Consider the following 27,841-nt stretch of genomic DNA (forward strand, 5'->3'; position numbering starts at 1 on the left):
CTGGGCGGGGCAGTGGGACAGACATTGGGCAGGGGCTGGGCTGGTCCCAAATCCTGAGAAATCCCCATCCAACCCCCGAGCAGGATCCCTGCTCCCTGCTGCCCTTCGGGGTAGCAGCATGATCTATTATAATCATATTCTAATGATAAATTATTATTATTATTATTGTTATTATATCTACATTATAATCATATTATTATGAGGCAGGGGAAGGATCAGGGACTTCCATGCCCCCGGCAGATCCCAGGTCCCACAGCAGTGGGATGCACAGCCTTTGCCCGGGAGCAGTGGCACAGCAGTGCTGGCAGCACCACAGAAGCCACCAAGGACCCTGCGCTGTCCCCTCCCCTGCACTGCTCTCACTGTCACCCTCAGCTCCACAGAACTGAACCCCCCTCCCCACAAAGGTTCTGAGTTAATAAAATCAAAGAAAACTTGAAATTTCATCTGCTGTGGGAAAAGGAAATTCAAAGAGTGAGACTGGGAAGAAACAAGTTTGGAATGGCAGCAGTGTCCAGAGTGTAGAAAATTACTTGTGTCCCTGAACTCAGGGGAAATCCCTGCCTAGGCACTGAGAGACCCCAGGGGCCGAGCTGGGACAGGGGAGAAGGCACTGTGCAGAACACCTTCCCATTCTCAGGGAAGCAGGAGGCTCCCAGCTCCAGCCTGACCCGGGATGGGAGCCTGGGACTGTGACAAAGGCTGGGAGCTGTCAGAGCCCAGGCTGGGCTGGGGTCTTTCAGGTCATAGACAGTCCTGGAGTAACTCCAGGCAATAATCCTTCCTAAAAGATGCAGCCAGCCAGGGCACTGCAGGCAGCAACAACCACTTTAATGCTTTCCCTGATGAACACCAGACAACCCTGGCAGCAGGGCCCCTTTGGCAACAGCCAAATGAAGGAGCTTTTCCTGTGCTCTCCCAACAAACACACCTGCTTTTGCTGGATTTCCAAGAGCACCTCCCCAGCTCAGAACATCTTCCCATGTGTGCTCAGAGTCACCCTCTGCACAGCTGGTTTCTATGTCCCACTGCTCAGCTCTTTTTGCCTCAACTTCTGCTTGGGAAAAACTTGCTGTAAAAACTGGACATAAATTATTGACTAGGGAGAAGGAGGCTCTTGTCCTGTACCACTCCAGAGCTCTGATGAGCTTCATGTGTGCCAAAACACCCCCGGAGCCTGACACATTGTACACACAGAGCAGCACGTTGTGGGCAGTTTATTCCAGCCAGGCCTGTTTGTGTGTTGTCCTCAAAGGTTACACAAGAGCTACAGCAGCCCAGCTCAGCCCCACAGGGGTGTCCCCATGCTGAGGACACAGCCCTGCCCTCCTGCCATGGCACACAGCACAGCCAGAAGTGGCTTACATGGGACTTTCCACCCACTGGAATACGTTCCCTGCTTCTTTGTACAAGAAACTTCCACAGCAGATCAGACTTACCCAACTCCTAATCACCACCACCCTGCTAGGAATCAATTCTGAAATCCTGAGGAGTTCTCCTTCCTGCAGGATACAGCTCAAAGAGCCAACACAGCCATCCCTTACATTTGGGGCAGCAGCAGCAGCACAGCAATTCCCTGCTCAGCACCTTTGATTGTGGAGCTGAGAGGGCAGAGGGTCTGTGTCCAAAAGAAGCCTCCAGAGCCCTCCCATTCCACATGGAGTGGGTTCACACTGGTCTCAGGCGTGGTTCCTCCTCCTCCTCGTGGCTTGGTGGCTGGGGAGGTGTTTCCTCCTCCCTGGTGTCCTGCTTGTCCCTCTCAGCCTGCAGCCAGCTCTGAGGAGCAATCATCTTCTTGGGCCCGTGGGGAGGGGGCCCGATCAGCGCTTCGATGTCGTCGTAATTGATCACTTCCTTCTCCAGGAGGGCACTGGACAGCTGCAAAAGGGGAAGGAGGCAAAATGAGGGATGGAGCCCCTGGAGAGAGCAGAGAACTGCGTCTCTGAGCTGGTCTGAACTGTCAGCTTGAGTGAGGCCTCAGCACCTGCAGCCCCCCAGGAGCAGAGCTGGCTGTGCCACCACAGATGGGGTGACCCTGAAGCTACCAGAGCCAGGACCAAATTCTCCAGGCTGCAGCACCATTCCCAAGAGCACATTGGGCCAGGAATACACAATGTGACTGCAGGCAACAAAGCAAGCTCTTGGGAATGATTTGCAATGAGAGCTCCAGGAACAACGAGAGAAGTGTCCCTCCTGCCACTGTCACTGCACCTGCGGCCCTGCCCAAGAGCCAAAGCAGCAGCATGGAGACCTCTGGCAGACCCAGAGCCTTCCCTGCACACACTGTGCTAACAAAGAGCTGCCTGTTCCTGCAGGCAGGGGCTGGAGGTCAGCACAAGTTCCTCTCCAGAAGAGTGGAATTCTCTGGCCCCTCTGGCAGCAGCACCACCCCTCTGGAGCAGCAGGTGGCTGTCCAGAGTGGAACTGCTCGATCCTGCTGACGAGATGTGACACGCTGGCCTGGCAACCGACACACTGACTCTGGAGATACTTTGGCTGCACTTGAAAGTTCTTCTGTGCTGAGCCTCTAGCAAACATCTGGCTGCTGTTACATGGCAGCAGCAGGACAGAGGAGCCTGCAGAGACACCCCTGAGGATGCCTGCTCCAGAGCTGCCAGGGCACTGTCCTGGGGACAGCAGCGTGTCCCAGCTCTCTCCTTAACACGCACTGGAGGCCTGACACTGCGTAGCTGAAGGGGTTGTTGTTGTTGTTTTTGTTCTTGTTTGGTTAAAAAGAGGATTTAAGGAAAATAATTGCTTGATTTGCAAAACAGGCAACATTAAATTGACCCCTGGTCATTTAGGACAGGAATTCTGAAGGGAAGTCAAGGAGATGCAGAGGGTGCTGTGACCCAAGCTGGGCTCAGCACCGGGCACAGAGCTCCTGGCACGGGGGGGATGTGCCAGGGTGTGCAGCTGGATCGGGACTGCCAGGACACAAAGGAGAGGAGGCAAAGCTCTGTCTCTGCAACATGGATTCTTTGGTACATCAGCCATTAAGGAGGCGAAAACTGCCTGGGGCAGGAACCAGCCCCCATCAGCCAAGGCATCATATCCCTGCACCAAAGCCAGACACTGTCCACCTGATTACTGGCTTGGCTTCCCAAAAACAGTCACTGTTAGCTCTCCAGAAAATTGCACTGCCAAGAGGCAAGCAGAGAAGTGCAGGTGAAGGACACAAATTCCAGCTTTGATCATTTCCACAGAGCACTCCTCCTCCTCTATCTACCCTGCAAACACCAGCTGGTGTGAGGAGGCAGACTACTCACTGCTGGGAAAGGCACACACATTCCTCCCGTGCCTGCTCTGAATCTGGGGGATACACAGTAAACAGTCACTCGTTCCCAACACTCCCACTACAAGACTTTCTAGGAGAGAGACAACACTGCAACAGCTGAGCTACAGAGCACAGAAAGCAGCAAAACCACCAGTTAAAAACACCCAAACCAACCAACAAACCCCCACACAATTCAGCTCACTGTTTGCAGCTTGTCCCGGTTCTCCAGCAAGAGCTTTTCTGTGCGCCTGTAAGCCTGAGCCACCAGGATTTTGGCTTCCTTGAAGAAACAAGAAGAGGGAGCTGGGGTGTAGGTGGCAACAAACACAATGTGTGGCTAAACAAGGAGAGCACTGAGGGATGGAATCTGCAAACTGAGCCAGGCAGAATGTGGTCCCCATCAACAGAAACTATGGATAAACTGGTTGGAAAAAGGCCCAGGGAGTGCTGGTGATAAGGGGCAGTGAAGTCTTGCCCTAGCACAGCTTGATGGGAAATGCAGATTAAGGCTGTCCAGGAGCTAAAGGTGCTGCTCAACACAAATCCCAAGGAAGCACAGCCATGGTGCTTCTGAAATAGAGCTTTTTTTGTTTCCAGCTTTTTGACTTTTGAACTAAAGGAATGTGTTTTTTCAGCCATGAAGCCAAATTTCCGATCAAAACAGGCTGATTTGCAGTCAGTCTGACCATCAGCTTGGTTAGATCTGATCTAGGAAGTGCACACATCTACACTGTGCAGCTGTGACTTTAAGACACAGATTTCTTGCCATCTCAGCCCTGCACAGCACAGGCTGCTGGGCTGAACTCACAGCCAGGTGGGATTCTGCCTGTCCCTGCTGCCTCACCGCACAGCCCTGACACAGGGAACAGCTAAGTGCTCACTCACTGGCCAACAGCAAAATGCAAATTGTTTGGGTGTAAACCACTTGTCATTTTTCAGTGAAGTGCAGAAAGCAAAGAACAAAGAGAAGCCCTTGGCCCACGTGGCCTTACGTGGTCCATCATTTGCAGCAGGCCCTGGCTGAAGGGGCGCCGGCCGATGCCAGGGGCGCTCTCCGGGTCTGGGAAGGAGATCTGCCCGATGCTGGGCACCATCCCGTACTGCTTCACCATGGCATAGGCAATCTTGGTCACCTTCTTCAGGTCATCCTGTGCTCCTGGGCAGGAAAAACACACACACTGCTGGCCAGCTCTCAGCTCAGTGCAGGAAGAGCACATCCTACACAAACACATGTCCTACCAGTGCTGAGAGCAGAGGATCCAGTGCAGCCCACAGGGGAGAACACTCAACCCACTGAGGGACCTTCCTGAAGGTCCCAAAAGTGACAGAGGGACCCTTCTGTGGCCAGCTCACCTGAGTTCAGACCTGCCACTGCCCACAGAACAACCTGGTCTAGTGGAAGGTGTCTCTACCCATGGCAAGGGGTGAAATGAGATGAGCTTTAAGGTCCCTTCCAACCCAAACCATTCTGCGATCCTATTTGGATTTAACTAGTTGGAAACAGAAAAAAAAAAAAATCTAGGTCTCCTCAAGAGCCTCACCAGTAGCTGTAACTGTGGCTTTAAGCTTTGGGACAAATCTGAGACAAGACAGTGACAACCAGCCCTGAGAACTCCATGCCTGCAAGTGTCAAAACACACCATGTGACATTTCTTCTTGCCAGCACAGGAAACCTCCGTCCTTTGCTCAGATCCCCTTGGACCTCCACCTGCCCAGGCCAGGCTCTGGCTCCTCACCTGTGGTGACCTTGTTAAAGGTGATGGCCTCGGCCACTCTCCCCCCCAGGGCCATGCACATCCTCTCCAGCAGCTGCTCCTTGGTGAACAGGTACTGCTCCCGGGGCAGGATCTGTGCGAATCCCAGAGCCGCGTTTGTCCGCGGGGCAATGGACACCTGCAACACAGAGCAGCTCCCTCAGCTCAGAGAACTGCAGAGCTCTCCCTGCAGCACCACAGGGAGGGCAGGAAGAGGCCTCTGCATTCCCAGGGAAATTTGTCCATAGCCACGAGCAGGTTGGCCTACAGAGACATGGGCAAGGACAGCAGCGTGTCCTCACTCCTGCACCGAGGGCTCTGCCTTCACACACAAACACACTTCCTGCTCAGGAAATTATCCTTAACGGCAACTCATAGAAATCCTGAAATTTAGGAGTTACTTTGGAGTGTATAGGCCACATGGAGTTCACTGATTCTGTTCCAGAATCCCTGAGACTACCTGCAGAAAGACAGGAGCTTTCAGAAAAATAACAGCCATTTTCCCCACCCACTAAATTAGAGTAATTAACACCAGTTCTGCTTACACAATGGGTCATTCAGAGCGAATGTGCTACTGGTAACTGGCCAAGGAGCTGTCACCCTTGTCATTTCACTCCCCACCTCCCACCACTGTCTCTGCTTTTGGAGATGTGCACGGATCACATCCCAGGGTGCCAGAGAGGCCTTTCCCTGCAGAGAAGGGCTTGGGGCAGACAACCTCCCAGTCTGGAAAACACATCTCTCCATCAGTATCACAGCAACTCCTGCAGTGGCTTCACTGGCTGCAACGTGCTGGGAAAGGGATCACATTTGGATGTGTGCACACAAGCAGCCTGGAAGTGCATGACTGAGCAGCAGCACCAGGAGACTCAGTTGCTTGTAATTTTTAATTGCAAGGCTTCTCCTATAGCTGTTAATCAGCTTTGCACCAGCACTATCATCAATGGAGCCTAATAATGGATTTCTCTGTGGTATAAATTAGGGACATGGTTTATATAATCACAGAATCATTAAGGCTGGAAATGTCCTCCATGACCATCAAGCCCAACCTTCAAATCCCACCAGCCCACTGAACCACGCTGTGAAGTGCCACGTCTGCTTGTTTTTGAACATTTCCAGGGACAGTGACTCCACCACCTCCCTGGAGAACCTGTTCCAATGCTTAACCAACCTTTCGGTGAAGAATTTAATGCTAATATCCAGCCTGAATCTCTCCTAGTTTAGTGGTGGGCTGGGCAGTGCTGAGTAGTTGGACTCAATGGCCTCAAAAGTCCTTTCCAAGGAACATGATTCCATGATTCTGTATTTCCATTTACTTTTCTGCAGTAGCACAGCCCCAGGCCCACAGGGCTGAGCAGAGCTGCATACAAGTGCCACAAGGCAATCTTGGACAGGGAAGCCCCTGGGACTCCCCTCCCTGGCAGTGGAGGTACCTTCATGACGGCCTCGGTGTGCTCCAGCAGCCACCCAACCAGTGCATGCCCAGACTCGTGGAATGCCACCACCTTCCTCTCTTCTGGTGACAAGATCTTACTTCTTTTGGCAGTGCCTGTGGGAACACACACCAGGGGTTGATAAGTTATCAACAGGTGCAGCCAGTGGGGCATAACCTGGTCCAGCCCAGGGCACAGCCTGTGGCTGAACCGTTTGTGCTGACTCTGGAGGGGGGGAGGCAGCAAAACCCCTTTAACTGAAATGCTTGGAAAAGGTGCTCCCTGGCCCTGAAGTGGAAAGCAATCCACACCTGGGATTGCTTGAAAACCCTGGCAGAAATTTTTCCCACTTCTCCTTACAACAGACTTAATCATTAGACAAATAATTTGACATTTGATTTGATCACAGCTCAAGAAATTTGTTCCCACAGTTGGATCTGTAAAAAGGCAACTTACTTTTTTTTTTTTTTTTTGGGTGGAAAAAATCTGAAAACAACACCAAAAAAATCGCAAACAACAAAACCCAAAATGAGACTAGCTGGAGTCTCACGCTCATTTTGCTGTTTTCAGTCCCTTAGGCAGAACAAGAGAGAAGAGAGGTGTTGAATCATATATACAAGGTCCCAGTTGAGAAAACTGTGCATTAAGAGTGTTCAAATCAGCTAAAGTCCAGGAGCAGATACAGAAATCCTTCTCCAGAGCCTGGAAATGTCTCTGATTACACATGGCATGCTCTGTATGAGCTTATTCCCAGGCTCCTGAGAACCAGTAAATGAAGCCATAACTCACAGTTAACCCTTCCTCCAGGAAGGTGATTTTCCAAAGTATCTATTTTCCAACTCGACAGAGCAAGTTCAAAAAGGATTAAAAAAAAAAAAAAAGAGATGAATGGAAGTAAAACTTCTAGCACACAGGAAAAACAAGTACAGAACACACAGTGTGTCAGGCACTCATTACAGCTCAGAATGTGGGATGCAAAAAGGTCTCAGGATTTGCAGGCCAGAGTCCCCACACAGAGCCCAGGGCAGCAGAGGGGAGAGCAGTCAGTCAGAACCAACATTGCACCGAGCTTGCTTCATGTCTTGGAAAACAACATTCTATTAACGTGAACTTTTAAACGAAGTCAAGGGTTTTATTAAACAAGGAAACAACAAAATTAGCGTGGCAGATCTTGTAAAAGACTGCTCAGGGACCCTGGAAACTGCTGTGCCCTGCCAGGCACGATGGAACAGCAGATTAATCGCAACTGCCTTGATTTTCATCAGTCAGGGCCTTCCCCTGCCCTCAGCAGTGTGTGAGCATGGCCCTGTATGGCTATTTCCACAGAAAGATGTATCTATTCTCTATAAATATATGTATATATATATACACACACATACATACACACAGACACTTAAAAAATCCCTGTCAGCCCACTGAGGGAGGGACTGTGTTCTTCACAACAGCACACAGTGTGCCTACCAAGATTATTTCTTTTCCTACACTATCTCCTGGCATGGAAGTCTCCTGAAAGCCTGTAGTTATCACCTACATGACACAAGCCACCCAGGAAACAACTCTGGTGCATCTCTGCTGGCCTTACACAAACCCCACCAAGAAAACAGGCTCCATCTTCTAAAGCCTAGCCCTAAAAGCCTCTGTGTGCTCAGCAGGTTTCTACCCTCCCTCCCAGGAGACCTGACTGACTGCTTTCTGTTCCCAAACTAAAAACACAATGGGAACTACCACAGAGAGAAGTTCTTGCTCCTCCCTTACAGCAACACAAAGCTTTAAGGCTGACAGGGCCTCTGGACTTGCAGAGCTCCCTTTTGATTCCACCCCACTCTTATTAAAACCAGAAGCTCCTAATGGAAAGCACAGTAATATCTTCTTTCTTTCAAGAAAAGCTTTTATAGGAACTGAAATGCCCTCTGGATTGTGAAACCCAGAAGCATTCCTATGACATGGAAAGGGTACATTTAATACGGGGGCCTGGGGGGTTGTTTGGGGTCTTTCAGAATCTGTCTACAAAAAATAGCCAGTCCTGCTAATATGAGAGAATCTGATTAAGCAACAAAAAGACTCCGTGGCTTCCTACACACACCCGAGCCTGAATGAGGCCAGGCAGCTTTAACTGCCAAAGCTCATGTCCTGCAATGCCCCACCACATGGATCCCAGAGATCCCTTCTGCTGCCAGCCCCCCCAGCCTTCCCTGCTTTTTGCTTTATCTTCCCACTCTGGGGAACTAAGGCAAGGCTCAGAAAGAAAAGGCAAGTGAGTCTCTGCAAGTCTGGTGCTTGTGCTCCTGCAGATGGGAAAGTAGAACACATCTTTACAAGAGCATGTGGTGCCAGGACAAGGGTGAATGGCTTCAAACTGAAAGAGAGGAGGTTTAGTTGGAGTATCAAGGAAAAAAAAAATCTTCCCTGTGAGGGTGGTGAGGCCCTGGCAAGGGCTGCCCAGAGCAGCTGTGGCTGCCCCTTCCCTGGAAGTGTCCAAGGCCAAGTTGGATGGGGCTTGGGACAACCCAGGTGGGATAGTGGAAGGTGTCTCTGCCCAGGGCAGGGGGTGGAATATAGACTTTAAAGTCACTTCCCACCCAAACCAGTGCAGGATTCTGTGATCTTCGCTGCAGCTGATGAGAATTTCTGTGTTACAACTACAGTTGTCCCCCTCTCCACTCTTGGGAGCTTCTGAGTACAGTTTTGAGATTTGTGTTTTTAAACAAAGCACTCCAAGGGGGGTTTTTTTCTGCAACAGGTGAAGCTGAGAGGAATTTTCTCAAACATCTTATTTAAAATGAGGAATACTCCGAGCATTTTTGATAAAGCAAACACTCAGGACTTAATTCCAGGATCAGGAAGTAAATGACCCAGTACAAACATCCTCTTCCACACGTTCCACTAAAAAGGCAGAGTGCCAGTCTGTGTGCCCAGGCTCCTGCTGGGAATGGAGCCTGGAAGCAGTTCAGTGTCTGATTATGAGATCTACAGCTTGGCTCCAGGGCAGTTCAGCCCAAAACCTACCCGATCCAAATCCCTCAGGTGAAGTCTAGAGCTCTGGGAACTCTTTTCCCCTCCCTACAATACACAGGGAAATCTCTAGAGGCTCCTCTCCTGGCAATGGCACAAGCAGCAGGGAAAGGCCACAGGATGTTCTCAGAGGGAGAACAGTGCTCCACTGTCTTGCAGTTTGTTCTGCCAATTCATCAAAGCCTGGGCTTGGAGGGCAGAAAGAAAAATCTCTAATTTCTTGCTGGTGAGGATGCAGAGACTATTTGCTATTGATATTTATGTAGCAGGTGTCCAGAGCAGCAAGAAAAATTCAGAGACATTGCTACTCTTCTTGTTAAAAAATAAGCCAAACACACAACAACCCACAACCCCCCAACCTTCTAAACTGAAAAAGCAACATGGATTCGAATTCTCCTCTTTTTTATTTTGTCAGTGGCAATTTCCCCTGAGCTGTGGGGTCAGAGTACTGCAGATTCAGGAAGATGGAGCCATTTGGGGTCTTCCTTAGAGAACTTTCATTGAAGACCTTCAGGCCAGAGCACACTCTGGACCCATCTGTCTTTCTGGGATGTAACACCCTCACCTGAGCAGAACAGACCCTGGGGCAACACCAAGAAATGCTGCAGCACTGGCACAGGTGCCCAGAGCAGCTGTGGCTGCCCCTGGATCCCTGGCAGTGCCCAAGGCCAGGCTGGACAGGGCTGGGAGCACCTGGGACAGTGGAAGTTGTCCCTGCCATGGCAGGGGGGGCACTGGGTGGGCTTTAGGGTCCCTCCCAACCCAAACAGTCCATCATTCCATGGAATGGCTGCACCTCTCACCTGCAATGACTCTTTCCACGGCGTACTCGAAGTTGGAGGTATCAATGGATTTGTGCCCCTCCCTGGCAGCGTGAAGAGCAGCTTCATTGCAGATGTTTGCTATGTCAGCTCCTGCAGACACGAGTTCACAAGAGTTACACTGGGTCTGAATGGGACAGAGAACTCAGAGGAGAAATGGGCACAAACAAATCTGGAGAAGGACCTAAGGAAGCCAAACAGCCTGTGCTCTTTGTTCCTTGGGAACAGAGAGCAACCCCAGCCCATGGTGTTGATGTTGGATTTGAATAATACAACTGCTTTGGCAGGGAATGCAGATACCACACAGAGCTCAGCAATCCAGGAGCAGGCTGAGGCCAAGGCTGGCTCCCAGGGACAGGGATGGTGTGGGCAGTGGGCTGGCACAGGCTGCTGCTCTGCTTGACCTCGGAGAGCAGAGAAGGAACATCTGTTCCCAGTTTGTGTGGGTGGGTGATGGTGGCGGGGGGCTGCTGAGAGCAGACACAGAGAGGCAGCATGCTGGGGCCTGGGAGAGGGGAAACCCAGAAAGGATATTCCAGGAACTCCACAGAAACAGGAACTCTGGAGCCCCTTGCTCAGCACTGTTTCAAGCTCCCAGGGACCCACCCTGGAAGAAGGCTCGATGCAGGAGCCAGGCAGAGCCGTCCAATTTCTACTCTGATCAGCAAAATAATTCCTACTTGTTCCTTCCATCACTTTCCTGGTAACATAAATCAATTTAACAATCACTCCTCTGAAGTGCAGTGAACCTCACCCTCAACAGCTTTGAGAGGAGCATGACTGGTTCCTTCCCTTAGCAGTTAGGCACCTGGGCATTGTAAAAGGATGTTTTCCCTGCCTCCCCACCGTGTTAGTCCAACATATTTCAGAAGACTGAAAATAGTCATGAATAACTGCTCATCAGAGCTCACCAGGGAACTGGTCAGGTTCCCACTATTTTTTTCTGTTTTCCACAGAAACGGAGAAAAAAAGCCCTTTTTGACCAAAGCTCCCCGTTGACCCCCAGCACCCAGGAGCTCCAGCCTGAGTGGAGCAGGAGCAGCCCAAGGACACATCATACCACTGAATCCTGGGGTCAGCTCTGCCAGGTGCTGCGAGTAGAAACTGCCATCCTGGATCAGCTTGAGGCCCTTCAGGTGCTGCTCAAAGATCTCCTTTCTCTCCTGTAAAGAACACCCAGCACCTGAGCCCAGCCAGGGGTCACAACAGGGCCCTGCTGTCATGGCAGGGAGCAGCGTGGAGGCACTGCCGGCAGAGGGGACACTGACAATGCCAGCAGAGGGGACAGCGACAGTGCCAGCAGAGGGCAGGGCTCTCCTTGCAGAGTTCCAACGCTCCAGCAGCCCTGATAAACACCCAGCTCTCAAATTCCCAACAGATGCACGAGGCTCCCCCTGAGTCACGGCTTTCTCTCTCAGGGCCACTCTCCCCTCCTCACTCTCACTCTGATCTGTCTTAACTTCTCCCTCACCACATAAGCCCTTTCAGGAAGGAGTCAGAGCCTTTCAGTCAGGCTCTGACTGCCTCGACCTGCTCCTGCACAAACCACAAACTGCAAAGCCCGTGCAGCAGCTCCTCAGCCTGCACCCATTTCCCAGATGGAGGTGGGGGTGAGATGCTGCTGGCGAGCAGCCACCAGTGACTCATTCAGCTGGTCCAGGAGATCCTGACTCAAACAATGGGCTCAGTTGCCAGGGTTTTTCCCCTTCCTCCTTCAGGGCAGCTGCACAGTTCATGCTTCCGGGGCCAGATTCTATCAGGCATTTAAGGTATTTTCACTGAAAACTCTGCGGAGGACAGTGAAGCACAGATGGGAGAGGAAGAGCCTGTGCTGGCACAGCACACAGATCCTCACTGCAGCTGAGCCTATTCCCAGAACTCTGCTACAAATGTCAACACAGCAGACATGGAAGACTCTTGTAAATGAATTTAAAAAGCATTCAGAAGGAGAAAGTCACTTAACAGGCTGCCTAAAGGAAAATGAGGAGCCTTACAAGGATAGGGAGGGCATTAAACCTACAGAACAAATAGTGCTCAAGGCACATGACAATTTAAGCTCTCACACCAGCCAATTGCCAATTAGGTGCTTCCCAATTTCCTGAAGAGAAGACACAAACATAACTCTGCATCTGCATGGCAAAGGGAACCTCACAGAAGAATTCACTGCCAAGGCTCTACCAGAGCAGAGACCTCCAGACCAGTGAGCTGTCACTTCAGAGGAACAGGCCACTGCATTAGCACCACAAATCCTTGATTCAGAGCACAGAAACAGGAACAAAGGCAAACAGAGGCTCCACATCTCCATCTCCCCCAAGCTCAGCCTTGCCAGGCCAGTGAGACCAGCAGGGGCTGGGACACCTCAGTCACAGGAAGGACAAGGCAGCTGGTGGAACATACCTGCAGTGTTGGGAGATCAATGAAGATGTGCCTGTCCAGCCTGCCAGGTCTCATCAGGGCGTTGTCCAGGACGTCGGCGCGGTTGGTGGAAGCCAGCACTATGACGTGATCCGTGGTCCCCATTCCTGCCAAAAACAGGACCAGAGGAGGAGGTTTGCCCCACCTCAGACTGCACTGCAGGCACACGGTGGGCTGGAGGCAGGGGATGGAGTACACAGCTTTACACAAAGCCAGAGGGTGTGCACAGCACCCTTTGGGGCTGCTGAGGCTGAGAGTCCCCTGCAGCTTGGAGCAAAGTCACGAAGGAACCTCCAAGTGACACAGACCAGTCCCTGGTTATCATGGATACTCTGAAATCCCCTTTTCATTTACTTAGGCCTTGGCTTAAGACTTCTTTTTCTCCTTCCGACTGCCACACTTGGAAATTGCTCCAACTAGAACCCAAAACAGAATCTCTGTTTTGATGAGTTTACAGATGCCTTCTCAGCCCCAGGATAAGTCAATTCCTGAGCCTTTAGCTCCAGATTGTACAAGCAGCATTTCCTAGCTGAAACAGCCTTTTCCACAAATTTCCACTGAAAGCCCTTTCGGTTTTTATTTACTTTCAGCCTTCAGCCACACACAGGCCACCAGGGGAGGGACAGGCTTTCCTCTGGGCTGCTCAGGTCAGGGCAGAGAGAGGGCAGCTTTGCCCCCCAACAAGGGCCATGTTACAGCATGAGTTGTTCTTTGCCTCCCCACCTCTTACAGGCACCATCCAGGGCCCTGCACAGACCAGCCCTGCAGAACCCACACCAGACACAAAACACAACCCAAGAGCTTTGCACTGATTATCTGCACAGAATTTGGCCAAGCCAGTCAGAGCAGGTTCTGTCTCCAGGTCTTTAAGGAGAAGGGAGCACTGGGATTTACAGGCTGCCTGAGAGCAGCCTCAATGGAGGCATCAAAGACAGACAGGATTTCCTGGGGAAGGGAAGGCAGGGCACTGGCAGCTGCAGGAGAGCAAAGAGGAGCAGACTTTGTGCTGCCTGGGTGGGGAGCCAGAGCTCCCATCGAATCACTGCCCCACACAGTTATTGCATTCCCCTAGGTGCCTGCAGGCCCCTGGGCATGAGTCACCTGCTTCCAGCACATTCCCCAGCCCTGGCACACAGCAGCCTTCCCAGGGAAAGGACACCACAGTCCCATGTGCTTCCCTCTGCCAAGTCCCACGCTGTGGAGAGGCGGCTCCGTGCACGTAAGCTGGGCCAGTTTCAGCTCTCAGCTCCAGCAGAAGAGCTGCCAAATGTGTCAGCGTGCGAGAGCTCAGCACAGATCAAGGCTCCAGGTGAGGCAGGGGACTGGCTGTGCCAGCCTGTGCTGCAGCAGACCTGGTGCTCCCTCCCTGCAGGCTCCTGCCTAAATAAGCTGCCGGAGAGGATGAAGCCGAGCATCCTTCAGGCGTGTATCACACTGCACTCTGGAGTGGGATAAACAAGCAGAGACTGGCAGGCACTCCAGGAATGGCAGGATTAGATGGCACAGTGCATTATCTGCCTTGCAGCTGGGAAGACTCTCTTAAAATAGGTCTGACTATTAGAACAAATAAAAAACCAGAAGCACTGAGAGCATCCTCCTCACATCAGCTTCTGCCCCACTTGCTTAATGCAACACCACCTGGCATGTCACAGGCAAAGATCAGCCAAAGGAACAGGCTACAAAAACAACACCTCATCACATCAACAAATGAGAGACAGCTCTGAAAATGCAGCCTGAAAAAAAGAGTTCCTGCAAGGGTCACAAATGAACCACTCCAGAAAGGAAAGGGAAAAAGGGAAAAAGCTGCAAGTGCCCTGCTCCCCACTGAGCAACACACTGCTTGGTGGGCACCTCACCTGCAGGGTTACACTGTGTCACCCTCAAGCTATGCGTCCAAAAGCCTTTGGACACCTCCTGGGAGCAGGCACTGAAATGGGGCCCCTTCCTGAAGGAAGCCTCAGGGCTGCACATGGCACAGCTCAGGACTTGTCTCAGGGCTCCAGGTGAAGAGCTACCAAAAGCCATGCTGCATTTCCATTCACAAACCCCCAGCTCAGCCCAGGACTGCCAAAGCTCCTCTCAAAGCATCCAGAACAGAGGAGAGATTTGGGTCACATTCCTCTTCCGCCTGTCTGCGGTTTGAGAGGGAAGATTCACTATTCAAAGCAGGCACCTGCTCCGGCAGAGCCGGGGTTTGTGCGTCACTCACTGCACTCTCACAAACAGCTTTTGTGGAGAGGCTCCCTCCGGCGCCTCCCCTTCTCCCACCACGGCCGGTGCTTCCCCAGCTCACAGCAAATTGTCAGAGGGAAGGAACCCCAGGCTGCTCAGGGGAGAGCCTCCCGATTTCTCCAAAATTTTTACAGCAATGGGACCGAGCCCCAGCCTGCACTCAGCCCGTGCAGCTCATGGTGCACTCAGCTCCCCGCAGAGCTCTGATCCTCCTTTCCTTGCTCTCCCTTCCCTCCAAGAAATCTCATTCAATCACAGAAATCCAACAATCAGTGATGACTCACTGATCTGCTTTTGTGCATTTTTTTCCTCCAATTAACACCCATCTTGGGTCTATGGTATTGTCTTGCCTTCAGCCCTCAACTGAAGCTCAACCGGAGCTCTCAACCTTCCATCTCAAGGTTTCCTTACAAACACTCACCACACTCCTGGGGCAGAACTGCTCCCCTCCTAAACAGGTCACTCTCCATCAACCTGGGGACTGTTTTGCTGTGCTGCATGTGGCACATCAGTGTTGTTTTAGGTGACACACTCCCTTAGGTAACACTCCAGTGACACGTGCCAGGATCCCTGCTGATCCCATGTTCCCAGCACCAGGCTGACATCCTTGCCAGCTGTCTCTTGTTTGACACCCTCAACTCCTTGGACTGGTTTTTTTTAGTGTGTGTTTGATAAAGCACTGAGCAAAATGAAGGACTCTGTACATGATCTGTGCGAGACACGAATAAAGAATGAAATATAGATTTAAAAATAAACCAGGCAGCACACTGCAAACACGAGACTATAAAGTACACACTGAGGATAATATTTACCTTCTAAACTCACTTTCCAGTTGAGCTGAACCCTTATTTCTGCATTAAGACTCACCAGGAAAACACTCTGGAAACCACACCTAATTTTTACAGACTGATGGAAATCAGACACTTTCGTTTTTAGGACAGAGATGTGGAACGTACTGACTACATATTCCTGAACAGACACGCAGGCTTCCATTTAATTCAGAAGCCAGCCCACCCTAAAACTGTTAGGGGAGAAAAGGACCCACCCAAGCCAGGACTGCTGGTCTGTGTTAGCACTGGCCTTTCCTGTCAGGACCTCTACTTCACTGGAAACACTCAGTACAGAGCCAGCAGCTGGAACCCAGGTCTGGGGATGCTTTTGGTGCATGATGGCTTCTAATTTTTCCTATGAAGAGTGTGATGAGACAACATGACAGTCAAGCTATGAGTCACAGTTACAGCAAAGGGAAAAGTGAAACAAACTCTCCCTGATGAGCACGTAGTTGGTTATTCCTCACCCTGCAATAGTAAGATTTAGCAACAGAAATGTTGCAAATTGGGTCAGTGCTGCAGGCTTGGACAGAGACAGAACTAAGGACTGCCAAAGGATCATTCTTTGTGTGAAGGTGTCTGAGCAAAGGGCCAATTCCAGGTGCACAACAGCCAGAAATCAAACACATGTGTGGCCTCAAACCAGGACTTGTTTGCAAAGCTTATCTCCCTCATCTCAGAGATCCTGTGGTCAAGGCAGACAACACAAACATAAGGCAGTGGACATGAGAATTGATATAATACATCACTTCTGTCCCTTTAGGACAGCTGAACTCTAAACTCTGACAGGCTTTAAACCACTACCTGTCTCAGACTGGATACAACAAGTATCCAACAACATGTAATGGCCAGCTGGACTGAAACTCCAGGGGGTTAAAGTTCACTAGAGGGACTAGCGATGGGGTACATGGGCTCAGACTGGTTCACACTTCAGCAAGAGAACACTGCAGAGGCCAGGCAAGTTCAAGCAGGACAAAGATGAACTGGCCAACAGCTGGACCTCTGGGGAGATAAGGGCAGGGAGAAACACTGACCATCCATTTCCACCAGCAGCTGGTTTAAGGTCTGCTCCTCCTCAGCGTTGGCAAAGCCAGACACGTTGGTGGAGCGCTTCTTGCCCACGGCATCGATCTCGTCGATGTAGACGATGCAGGGAGCGCGAGCCTGCGCTTCCCGGAACAGGCTCCGCACACGAGCGGCTCCCAGACCTGCAGGCAACGGGAAAAACTGAAAACCTGCTAGCTAAAGCTGTTAGCAAAACGGGAGAGCAGCATGACTGGCCCTCAATGAGACACCTGACAACGGACAAACCCTCTGAATGTGACAGTTTCTTTCTTGACACTCTGAGCACAAAGAAACAGCCCTAGAATTCATGTTTAGTGCTTAGGCTCAGTGCGTCCTGGGGCTAGGTTTAACTGGGCTCCTAAACCTGCAGGACTCCTACAGCTGCTGCAAGAGGAGCTTTGCTCTCAGCTCCCAACGCGGCCTCCTGCTCCTCCCACAGTTCAGAGCAGAAATAGTCAACATTTTCCTGCATACTGACCCTTGTCGGGTCTCAAGAGATCTGTGAGGAAGGAAGAAAAGGAGAAGGATGGAAATCCCAAGGCACACAGAGGCCCTACTTTCCCCATCTGCATTTCCATACAAGGAAGGAAGCCTCAGTCAAGGACTTTAATAATAGGTACAGGGAAGCCAGAGAGGATGCTTGCAGGTGAAGGACCACAGCTGCACTCTGTCAGAAAGCAGCAACCAGAAATGCACTTCAGATACTACATAATTAAGGAACTGCATCACTGAAAACCTTTTATATCTTCAGGCTAAGTATCCAACCCATCCTCCCCAGGCCAAGCCCTTTGCAAGAAGCCCAGCCAGCTCCCTCCAACCCCACAACAGACAAAGAGAGCTCCCCCCATTCCTCAGAGCACCTCACCTCCAATCACCTCCACGAACTCGGAGCCTGCCATGGCCAAAAATGGCACCTGGGCCTCTGTAGCCACGGCCTTGGCCAGCAAAGTCTTCCCACAGCCCGGTGGGCCCAGCAACAAGGCACCCTTGGGCACTTTGGCCCCGAGCTGGAGGTAGCGATCAGGATTCTGCAAGGACAACACAGCTCAGTCAGAGCCACAGCTCACACCAAGCACCTGCATCACAGTGGGGCTTCCCAGAGCTTCCCCAGAATGTTTTCAGCCTGGGCAGCTCTGGGCTGCCAAGGGGAGCAGCTCCATCTGCATTCCCACTGTGGAACTGGAGATACAGAGCTTGTTTCAACAGAGGCTGCCCAGAACCATCAAGGATGAAGAGCAGAGCACTCCCACCCCCCCTCAGGTCACCCCTCTATCCCAGAAGAAGGGCAGCAAACATTTGTTTTGTTCTACTTTTACATACCTTTAAATAGTCCACAAATTCCTTGACTTCCATTTTTGCCTCATGCATTCCTGCTACATCCTTGAAGCCAATCCCTTTTCCAGATTTCCCATCCACAATGGTGAAACGAGCCATCTTCAGCTGGTTCTGGGGAAGGCAGCACAAGGACCAAACAACTTTGAACAAGGCAACAGTCTGGAAAGGCTGTTTGCTACATTTTGGGAGGCAGCCCAGCCCAGAGAGACAGCCCAGATGTCCCCACCAAACACCACTAAAGTCCCCACCAAAGCACTGGTGTTTCATGGATTTTTGCTCTGGAGAAAGTTCCCAGATGGATGGTTGACTCAAACTTTATTTATCCACATGTTGGGAAGAGACAGAATAAACTTGCAGTAATAGTCCCAACACAGTCCAGTTCAAACTCCATGTAGACCAGGCAGGGATGATTATTAAAAACATGCAGATGTCCAAAGCCTGATTTGGGATCTCCTCCCTGATTTCTAAATGCTCTGATCCTTAATACACATGGGACAGTCATAGTTCCAAGGAATATGTGTTGATGGCAAATAACTGTCAGTGCTAAAAAATTGTCAATACTTGTGAAAGCACAGACACTTTGCACAGTCTTTGATGTTGCTGCTGGTTTCTGCTGAAAACACCCCAGGCCAGAACTACAGGTTCTTAAACTCAACAGCCACCACATTTCAATCTCCTGATGCATGTGAAGCCACAACTAGAGTCAAAACAAGAATTCAGTTAAACATCCCACTCATAACTGCTCAGTATATTCTACTCAAAGCAGCCACGCAGGAGGTTTTTTCTTTCAGAAGAAAGTTTATGGCTTCTGAGGCCTCAGAAACATCCAAAGGAAGAGTTAAACTCAGGGCCTGGCTGTCCCCACTTAAGCAAGGACACAATCTAGTCCTCAAGGCCTCATTACTCAACACTTCTTTAAAATATTCCTTTTCTCTAAGCAGCTGCATCCTTTTGTTCAAAGAGAATCTCAAAGCCAAAAGAGAACTGCGGAGGAGACTGAGTGGGAAATCCAACAAGGGACTGAATTCACTGTGTTTTCATCCCCAGTCCCTGCGGTCAGGGACAGAGCACCCGGGGCTGATTCCTACAGCTTCATCAGCTGATCCAGGCCAGGGTGGGAGAGGGGAGGAGGAGGAGGTTTGCCTGGTGTTGCAAGCGAGGCATGCGGCAGGAGCAGAACAGGCCAACACATAATGAACTCCAGAATCTGAACATATTTTATAAATTGAGAACTCATTTTGCAGAAAGCAGCAATTCCTACTTCTGGCTGTATGGGAGGCATGTTGGCAGGGCCCAGTGAAAAACACCATCTGCAGCTGCAGCTCATTAGCAAGCTTTGAAAACAGCAAACTGGACTGAAATTCCCTGAGCTCAGCCCTTCCTGCCACTGGGAAGGGAAGGGACCTTGGCTAAGGCCAGCTAAGGTACCAGCCAGGGAGATGATCAGCACAGGATGCAAGGTGTGGCAAGACTGGAGACTCCTTGGCACCAGTTCATCTTCACCCTGCACTGACTTTGCTGGGAAAAGGGGAGGAGATAACCCAGCAGAAGCCAAGACTCCCCACAGGCTGCAAAACATGCTCAGACCCAGGCTACTCACAAAGGCGTTGAAGCCTCCGGCCCTGCTCGCCACCCTGAAGAGGCGGAAGATGCTCCACAGCATGGACACGGCCACCAGTGTCACTATCAGGGAAAGGACATCACTGAAAGGACAAAGACAAGCACAAACTGAAGCGTTCAGCTTCACCTGGTCAGTATTACCCAACATGACTACTTTTAAAGGACATTTAGGCTACAGTGCAAACGAGTAGATGTGATTAAGAACATGGAACTTCTGCAGGTTTTTATACAGATATATAAAACCCCAACCATTACATAACCTAAGAAGTTAAGCAGAGGACACTGGCAAACATTGCCTACAGCTGTGGAAGAAATTCGACCTCACCATCCACTTCAGAGGCATTTCTGCTTCTAAAACAAGCAGGACTTCCAGGCACTCAGATCACAGGCGGAGCAGAATCCACTGGGGCTGGCAGTGCCTCCAAAGGGAGCTCACTGCAGAGGACAGTGTCTGGTAACAATAGGGATTCCAACTCTCCTAATCCTGGCAGAAATCACAGTGTGGGTCTCCCATTAAGAGACTGCTTGATCCTCCTCAGTTAAATTTCTCAGGAGTCCTTTATGACAGAAAAAAACTGCTCCAGCAGCAACACTGTCAGTTTTCTGAATCCTTTGGAACACCCATTGCATAAGAAGGGAGATGAGGAGCTGACATGACACCCCAGGTCCAACACAGTTACAGGACAAACATGCTGAGAACAAATACCCTGTGAGCTCTAAACAAAGGATATCCCCAAGAGCAGGAAAAATGATCCTATGCCAGATGACAGGCTGAGATTGGCGGGCCCCTGTTCTGCTCCACATGCCTGAGGAACCATCCGGCTTCCCCACACTTTTGTGCTTATCTTTACACCAGGAATGTGTGTTCCACCTCTCACAGAGGGATGATTTACTGAAGCAAGGGACCAGCAGGAGCTTTACACCCAGCTGCATTTGTTTCTGCTCAGTGAGAGATGCAACGGCAACACTGAAACCTGAAAGTCACCTTCAGTTTGCCTGCTCTGCAAACAGGATTAATTCTGAAACACCCCGAGCGCCCACAGCGTGGAGCGAGCTGAGCCCTGCAAGGCTCTGCACCTCACAGGCTCCAACTCCAGACTGAGACCAAATCCTCCAGACATTCATCAGGTCTTCTGAGAGACTTAACAGCCTATCACAGCTCTTAAAAAATGGCTTAAAATCTCTTTTGAGGAGCAGGGGAAACAGCTTGCATTGGGGGCTGATTGTCTGTTCAGTCCTCTCTTCCTGTTACACATAAGTCTGAAAAAATTGGCATGTTCTGAATTTGAACTGAAGGTCTCGTACTGCATGATTACTTAAAAAAGCTTATCTTTGTATATTCAACTACATATTAAAAACACCCAAATGTTGATGAGAGGACAAAATCCAGCCCAGGTATCCATTCAGACACAAACTTCACATTTTTGCAAGGTGTCTGGGAGGAGGAATTACACACACTGGCCATCTCCAGTGGGAAAATCGAAGCATTACAACAAGGAAGGAAGGATTAGTGCATCCCCACAGCCCAGGCTGTAACATCATTTGCTGCCAAGATTTCTATCACACTCTGCACTTGGATAGTTGATTATGAGGACAAAAAGTGCTCAGATGAGCAAGAAATCAGTGACCCTGACCTGAAACATTTTGGCGTGTTGCATGTTGCAATTACAGAATTCTTAAGACCCTCACTTTTCAAACATTAATGTACATCTAAAGCACCTTATCTTTCAGAAACATTCATTCAATGCTCCAAATCCAAGCTCGCTTTTCTGTTCTGCATTTAGATAACATTTAGCCAAAAGTCATTCTTTTCCAAGCAAAGGATGCTGTCACCAATACAAGAGCAACAGTAAGGACAAATTTATATCATACTTTCCATAAAAGCCAGGGTGTTTGTAGGAAATGGGGATTCTGTCTTTCTCATCAATATTCAGCTCATCCTCCACAGCTCTGAGCTTCTCTTCGAATTTGTCGATGTTTGCCACGCGCATGGTGTACAGCAGGGTCACGTTCTGGGGACAGGCAAGCCACAGCAGCATGGAAATGTTATTTATTACACATCAGTATCTGCAAGGAGCAGAGGGGCACAGCATGGACAGGTCAGGTAAAAATTAACCTCATGCTACACCCTTTGATCCTGCATCAATGAATTTGGGGGCAGATGACTGACACCAGGGCTCCGAGTGAATTTAGGAACCCTCTGGTCTTAGGAGAAAAGGCTGATGGAGTTTGACAGAACACTCATGACTCAAACCCAAACAGCAGAAAACTTCTGAAACAAAATCCAGTCATCAGAGTTTACAATTTCCTGGATACCTTCTCTCGTATCAGACTGAGCTGGCAGAAGAAAACTGAGTTTCTCCAGCTTTTTAGACATACACAAGATTTTTTTTCCCCAGGCCATTATTAATTATTTTTACAATTCAAACTGGAAGTCTTAGTTTCCAATTGCTTGAAGCCCCCTGCACTTCAAATACAAGAAAGAAAAGAACTAAAGCAAGTTTACCAGCTGGAGTTTCACTGACCATTAATTCAGTCACCTTATCTAAACTCATTCACAGCTGTAGAGAGTCACTCACAACTTGTCCATGTGGAGTTCCACCTGGGTGCAGATAAATCTCCACGATGTCACTCTCAGGCACCACCTCGATCCTCTGCACCTCCCCCTTGGCCAGCATCTCATTCACAAAGTAGTTCCAGGAGATGTTGGTCCCTTCCCTGTTCTCGCTGATCATGAAGCGAAGCATCAGCACAACGAAGGTGAGGACCAGCAGTGCCCGCAAACGCTCCAGGTGCATCTGGTTTTCCCTCCTCCTGCGTTTCTCCTCCTCTTCAGACAAAAAGATATCAGAGGAAAAAGGATTAGTATGCAATTGTGGAGTTTTCTGACCCAAAGAAGGGAGAATAAAATGACAAAGATTAACACAATGGTACTTATGAGTGGGATTTTGTGCTGCGTGTTTGGTGTCCCCTGAAGGACTGGGCTTCCCATGGTCCTAGTGCACCAAACCCACTAAAATCCCAGCAAATATCATTCTAGGCTAAAATGAGACACTCTTTGCCTGGCCCCACAGGGACAGAGGTCAAATAAAGCCACAGAACCCTTGTTGCTAAAAAACAAACTGCAGAATGACTACAACTCACTTTATATCCAACGTGGCTCCACAGTGGAAAATATAAGGAGTAATCCCAATGTCCCTGGTAAATCCCACAGTGCATTATTGTTTCCAGGTGAGCTCTGATCTCCTGGCACCTGCACCACAACTCCTGCACTACCTCAGTAAATACCTGCATTTGCAGAGAATGGGAGATAGCACAGAACACAAATACACTGCAAATCCATCTGCCTTAACCAAATTCCCTGGATTTTCTCCCATACAACTCACCTCATGTTTCAGAGGGTTTGATAACTTGCCCACATTAAGGATCTGTATCCAAGAGGGATTCCTGTGCTGGATGTGCTTTCCCACACTTTTATTGTACTACAACCACACTGAAGCAATGACACATGGAAAAGGGAGGTTTTACTTCAACTATTTGCCATCAAATATTTTTCCAGTCTCATAACACTTATTTTTTTTGCACTGCACAGGCAAATTTACAATTCTGTGGGCTGTAAAGGGCTGTCACAGCACAGTTCAATGTCAGCTGCTGGCCAGCGTTCGAGTTGTTCAAATGACAACAAATATCTCCTCCTCTTTCCAGTCACATGTGAGTGTTCCCAATATATAATTTAGCACTTGCTCTTGATATGCAATTTAACAGCAACAGCACCATGGCATACATAAATACCCTTCCACACCCAGAAATAAATTCATTCTGTGCCACTGGGCTCTAATGCACCAGTGCTGCAGCCCAGATTTGATTTATTTGCAAATTCATAACAAATGCCCTGACACCAGCATTTATCACCGGCCACCAATTAGGCCCTATGCATGCTGCAACAAAACCCAGGGACAAACATATGACCCAGGCAGCTGCTAAAAAAAGTCCTCTGTCCTTCAGAGGCACAGCCTCATTTTTCACTGCTTCCCAGCCCTGCTCCACGCTGAACAGGAAAGGCTTGTTCCTAAATAGAAACAATGCAGCTTGGCAGAGAAGTCATCATTTCAGAGGGCTGTGACAAGCTCAGGCTCCGTGTCCAGCCCATCCGCTTTGTTCTCTCCTGCCATCCCCTCACCAAGTGTTATCTGCTGCATCCAGCTTTGTTAGGACTCAGGAATTCATCCCAAGGCTGCAGGATGACATCCACCACAGTCTTATTAGGGAAAATTAAAATACTTGATAGAAAACTTAAGTCTGCACAACATCCTGGAAAGCTGAGCAGGTTCTAAATAAAAAGATTTTACAGAGAAAATAAACTGCTTCAGGAAAGTGAATTCTGACAGGAAAAATCCATCTATGGTTGTGCAAGTTCCTTGGAGGTGTCAGAGTCAACTCCTGCTACAGCACTTTCCTCTATTTCATTTCAGACCAAGTGGATGCCCATAACCTGCTCTAAACACACACAGTCAGGGGTGTGATCACAAAAACATCACCCAGGGGAAACGTGCCCATCAGACATCCTGACACAACTTCTCCCATTTCCAGGAATTAGATCTTTCTAAGACCTTTAACCTGCAGCTGAATAATTTCAGAAGAGAACCCCATTTCTAGAAAGTTGCAAGGCAGCACCAAGCTTTCCTCCAGTCTGCGTTTAATCAAGCACAAGCCCATCTCAGCTGCGGTGAAGCGTGACTGTCTGCACAGCACAACATCCACCCTGCACCACAAGCCACCCCACAGCACTCAGCAAACGAGCCCCAGTGACTGGATGTGACACTTGCAAGCAGCAGCTGTGGGAATACTTCCAGCTTCTGAGTCTCCACCAAGTAATGATTTGCCATTAACCCCAAATGTGAACTCTCTGATTAAAATCTTCGCAAGGGCCGCGGTGACAGTTTGAAGAGTTCTGTGCAATAATTACAGCAGAGACAAGTGTTCCCCTGGAGACACGGGGCAGCACTCCCCTCCCAAAGCCAGGCTGTCCATTAATCACAGGAGGAGAGGCCACGGAGCACGGCGTGCTGCTGGTTACTGATGTGAACAGCTACAGCACTTCCAGGTGCCTGCTCAGCCATCCCCTGGCCTCGCAGGGCACGCGCCCCGGCTCCGCACTCCGGCTTCCTTCCCAGGACTCTGACACCTGCACTCACTGAACGCTGCATCCCAGTCAGATCAGCAAGGCAAAGCCACCGCTCCTAAGGACACTGCCAGGCTGTCAGCAGCAGCTGACCTCTGCCTTCAAAAGCAAAAAATCCAAGAGGATTCAATTATTAAGCACAACAAAGCAAAAGCCAAGTGCTCACACCATTTGGTGATACCCAGGCAAAGGTTTAGGAAATAAATTATAAAATTCTATTACAGTCTGTAATGACATTAAGTGCCTCTCAGCTTGCAGTACAAAGTTCTGGAGGCATGGAAGGGGGCTGGATGATTTTATGGGCCCTTCCAACCCAAGCCACATAGGTTTTTAGGGAGATAAAACTAATTTTCAACTTTTTACGTGCCTGGGGCTTAGGAGAATAAGACATGGAAAACAGTATCTAGAAAGACTGATTTTAAAAAAGAAAAACCAAGAAAAATGAGTAACACAGCTGAGAGCTCTTTAAAGAATTTATATCTAAGTTCTGTGATTCACTAGAAGTAGGGACACATCCACATTGAAGGTAAATTAAATAGAAGCAAATAAAACCAAATCCAGCTTAAATTACCGGGTTTAGTTAATACAAATGTATTAAGTCAAAATGCTCTACAACAACAGCTCCCAAAAAAACCCCAGGTAATATTGCTGTCCCCCTTCCCAAAGGGGCAGTGCCAAGGCAAACAGCAATGGGGAGATCTGCACAGGAAGCCAAGTGGCCCACAAAGAGTCACCTTCATGATCTTTCATCTCCTGTTTAGATATTAAGGGAAATTCTTCCCTGTGAGGTGGGCAGGCCCTGGCACAGGTGCCCAGAGCAGCTGTGGCTGCCCCTGGATCCCTGGCAGTGCCCAGGGCCAGGTTGGGGCTTGGAGCAGCCTGGGACAGTGGGAGGTGTCCCTGCCATGGCAGGGGTGGGATGGATGGGTTTTGAGGCCCTTCCAACCTAAACCACTCCAGGATTTCTATCACCTGTCTTGTATCTTCCATCACCTAAACCAGAACCTGCCATGGCAGGGGTGGGATGGATGGGTTTTGAGGCCCTTCCAACCTAAACCACTCCAGGATTTCTATCACCTGTCTTGTATCTTCCAGTCCATCACCTAAACCAGACTACTCCTTCCAGCTTGCTCTTAGCCCCAGGCTTGCACAGGGGGAAGGTACAGGAAGCATGAAGGTGGCCCTTGCTCCCTGCGTGCCCCTCCCTGTGTTTCAGTACATCCCGGAATTTTTGGCACACACGTACCATCCTCCTCCTGGGGAGATTTCTTCTTGAATCCTCCATTCTTCTGGCTACTCCCCCGAGAGCTGGACGTAGCAAACCAGGAGGTGCTACCTGCAGGCAAGCAGAGGTCAGAGATTGTTTTGATGGCACAAGGGAAATAATTTGGAGGAATTTCTTCAGTACTGAACCATGGACACAACTCCCAAGGCACAGCCATCGTGTGGGCAGTGAGGAACAGCCTCACCCCTGGGACTGGAAATGCTCATTCAAGGAAATATAGGTAATGGAATTAAATCAGGTTTCTCAGGAATGCTGGGGGATACTCCAATAAGAGCCAAAAAAGGCTACAAACACAAAGTCTGATGACCCCAGCACTTCTTGAATCCCCTGAGCTCCTCATGGGAAGGTGCCACTGCTCATTCCCGTCACCAAACACAACCCTGGATCCCTGCAAACACCCCCAGCTCCCACTTCCAGGAACAGAACACCTTTGCTGCACCTTCAGGAATGCAGAGGGAAGGCGAGGAAAGGTCAATTCTCTTATGAAATCAGACCTTTTCCCTTCCTGCCTCGGGACTCACCCAGGAGATTCCAAAGTCTGACTGGGTCTCGGATTATGAGTTGTTTTGTCAGGACTCCGCCGAGACCTTGACGTGGTAGGGAAAGTGTTGGTGCCAGGAGGCTCTGAGGAAGCAGAGAAAGAAAAACAAGACAACAATTGGAAAAGTAACGTGGCTGAGACTCGGATTCCTGAGCAGGGAAATGCTGTGGGTGAGTGTCAGGACAGCAGCTGGGAGCCCTGGATGGGATTCCAGGCTGGGCACTTCCCACATGACTTGGGAAATGTTTATAACCCAGAGCAAAGAAAGCACAGGTAGAAATAGACAACCCATGCTCAAACACTTAATAGTTCATCTTCTTCCTCTCTGTGTCTGTTTTTTGTTCTAAAGGCATGTTGGAAAGCAGTTCTCAGAATGTAAACCCCCTGGATCCCTGGAAGTGTCCAAGGCCAGGCTGGACAGTGCTTGGAGCAACCTGGGCTAGTGGAAGGTGTCCCTGCCAATGGCAAGGGATAAGAATAAAATCCCTTCCCACACAAATCATTCCGTTATTCCCAGGGTGCTTCCCAATCAGTGCCCAACAGCGCTGACACGCCGGACCTTCGGGACGGCACAACGACAGGTCCCTCCCGAGCAGCCCCAACGCCCCTCTCCCCCGTTCTTCTCCTCCCCCGGTACCCCCAGTGCTCGGTGAGGCCCCGCCACCGCCCCGTTACCTGCAGGCCGCGAACCCCGCCGAGGGCACAGCCGCGGGGCCGGGCCCAGGCGGCGGCGGGCGGCCGCCAGAAGGCGCAGCGGCCGCGGAGGAGCCCCATCCGCAGCAGCAGCGCCATGTCCGCCGCTCCCCGGAGCCCTCAGAGGCCGCACCGGCGGGACGAGCCCGGGCCGGGCCGCGGCGGCTCCGCCGTTACCAGAACCGCGGCCTCGGCACGGCCGGAAGCGCCCGGTGAGGGCCGGGCGGCCATCTTGGAAGCGGGGGCGCGCGCCGCGCTGCCAGGCCTCAAGATGGCGGCGGCGGCGCGCGGGGGCTGCCGGGAAGGGTCGCGCCGTTCCCGCGGTAACGGGCGGGGGCGGGGCCGG

At 50.3% G+C, this 27,841-nt stretch overlaps 1 protein-coding gene across 1 annotated transcript; it reads right to left on the minus strand.

Annotated features, from left to right (window-relative positions):
* Nucleotides 1-1,202: 1,202 nt before the first annotated feature.
* SPG7 (SPG7 matrix AAA peptidase subunit, paraplegin) lies at nt 1,203-27,764 on the minus strand. The gene is made up of 17 exons (XM_041483543.1): nt 27,478-27,764; nt 26,783-26,885; nt 26,223-26,312; nt 22,374-22,624; nt 21,667-21,806; nt 19,775-19,877; nt 18,160-18,285; nt 17,705-17,867; nt 16,809-16,982; nt 12,695-12,819; nt 11,358-11,460; nt 10,280-10,390; nt 6,465-6,580; nt 5,014-5,170; nt 4,270-4,433; nt 3,480-3,557; nt 1,203-1,878 (listed from the first exon to the last, which is right to left on the minus strand). Exons 1-17 carry the CDS (start codon nt 27,592-27,594, stop codon nt 1,669-1,671), a joined length of 2,331 nt encoding a protein of 776 aa, XP_041339477.1. The 5' UTR covers nt 27,595-27,764; the 3' UTR covers nt 1,203-1,668.
* Between the last annotated feature and the right edge of the window lie 77 nt (nt 27,765-27,841).

This window comes from Pyrgilauda ruficollis, unplaced genomic scaffold (genome assembly GCF_017590135.1).
Source record: "Pyrgilauda ruficollis isolate IOZ18807 unplaced genomic scaffold, ASM1759013v1 scaffold117, whole genome shotgun sequence".
Lineage (NCBI taxonomy): Eukaryota > Metazoa > Chordata > Aves > Passeriformes > Passeridae > Pyrgilauda > Pyrgilauda ruficollis.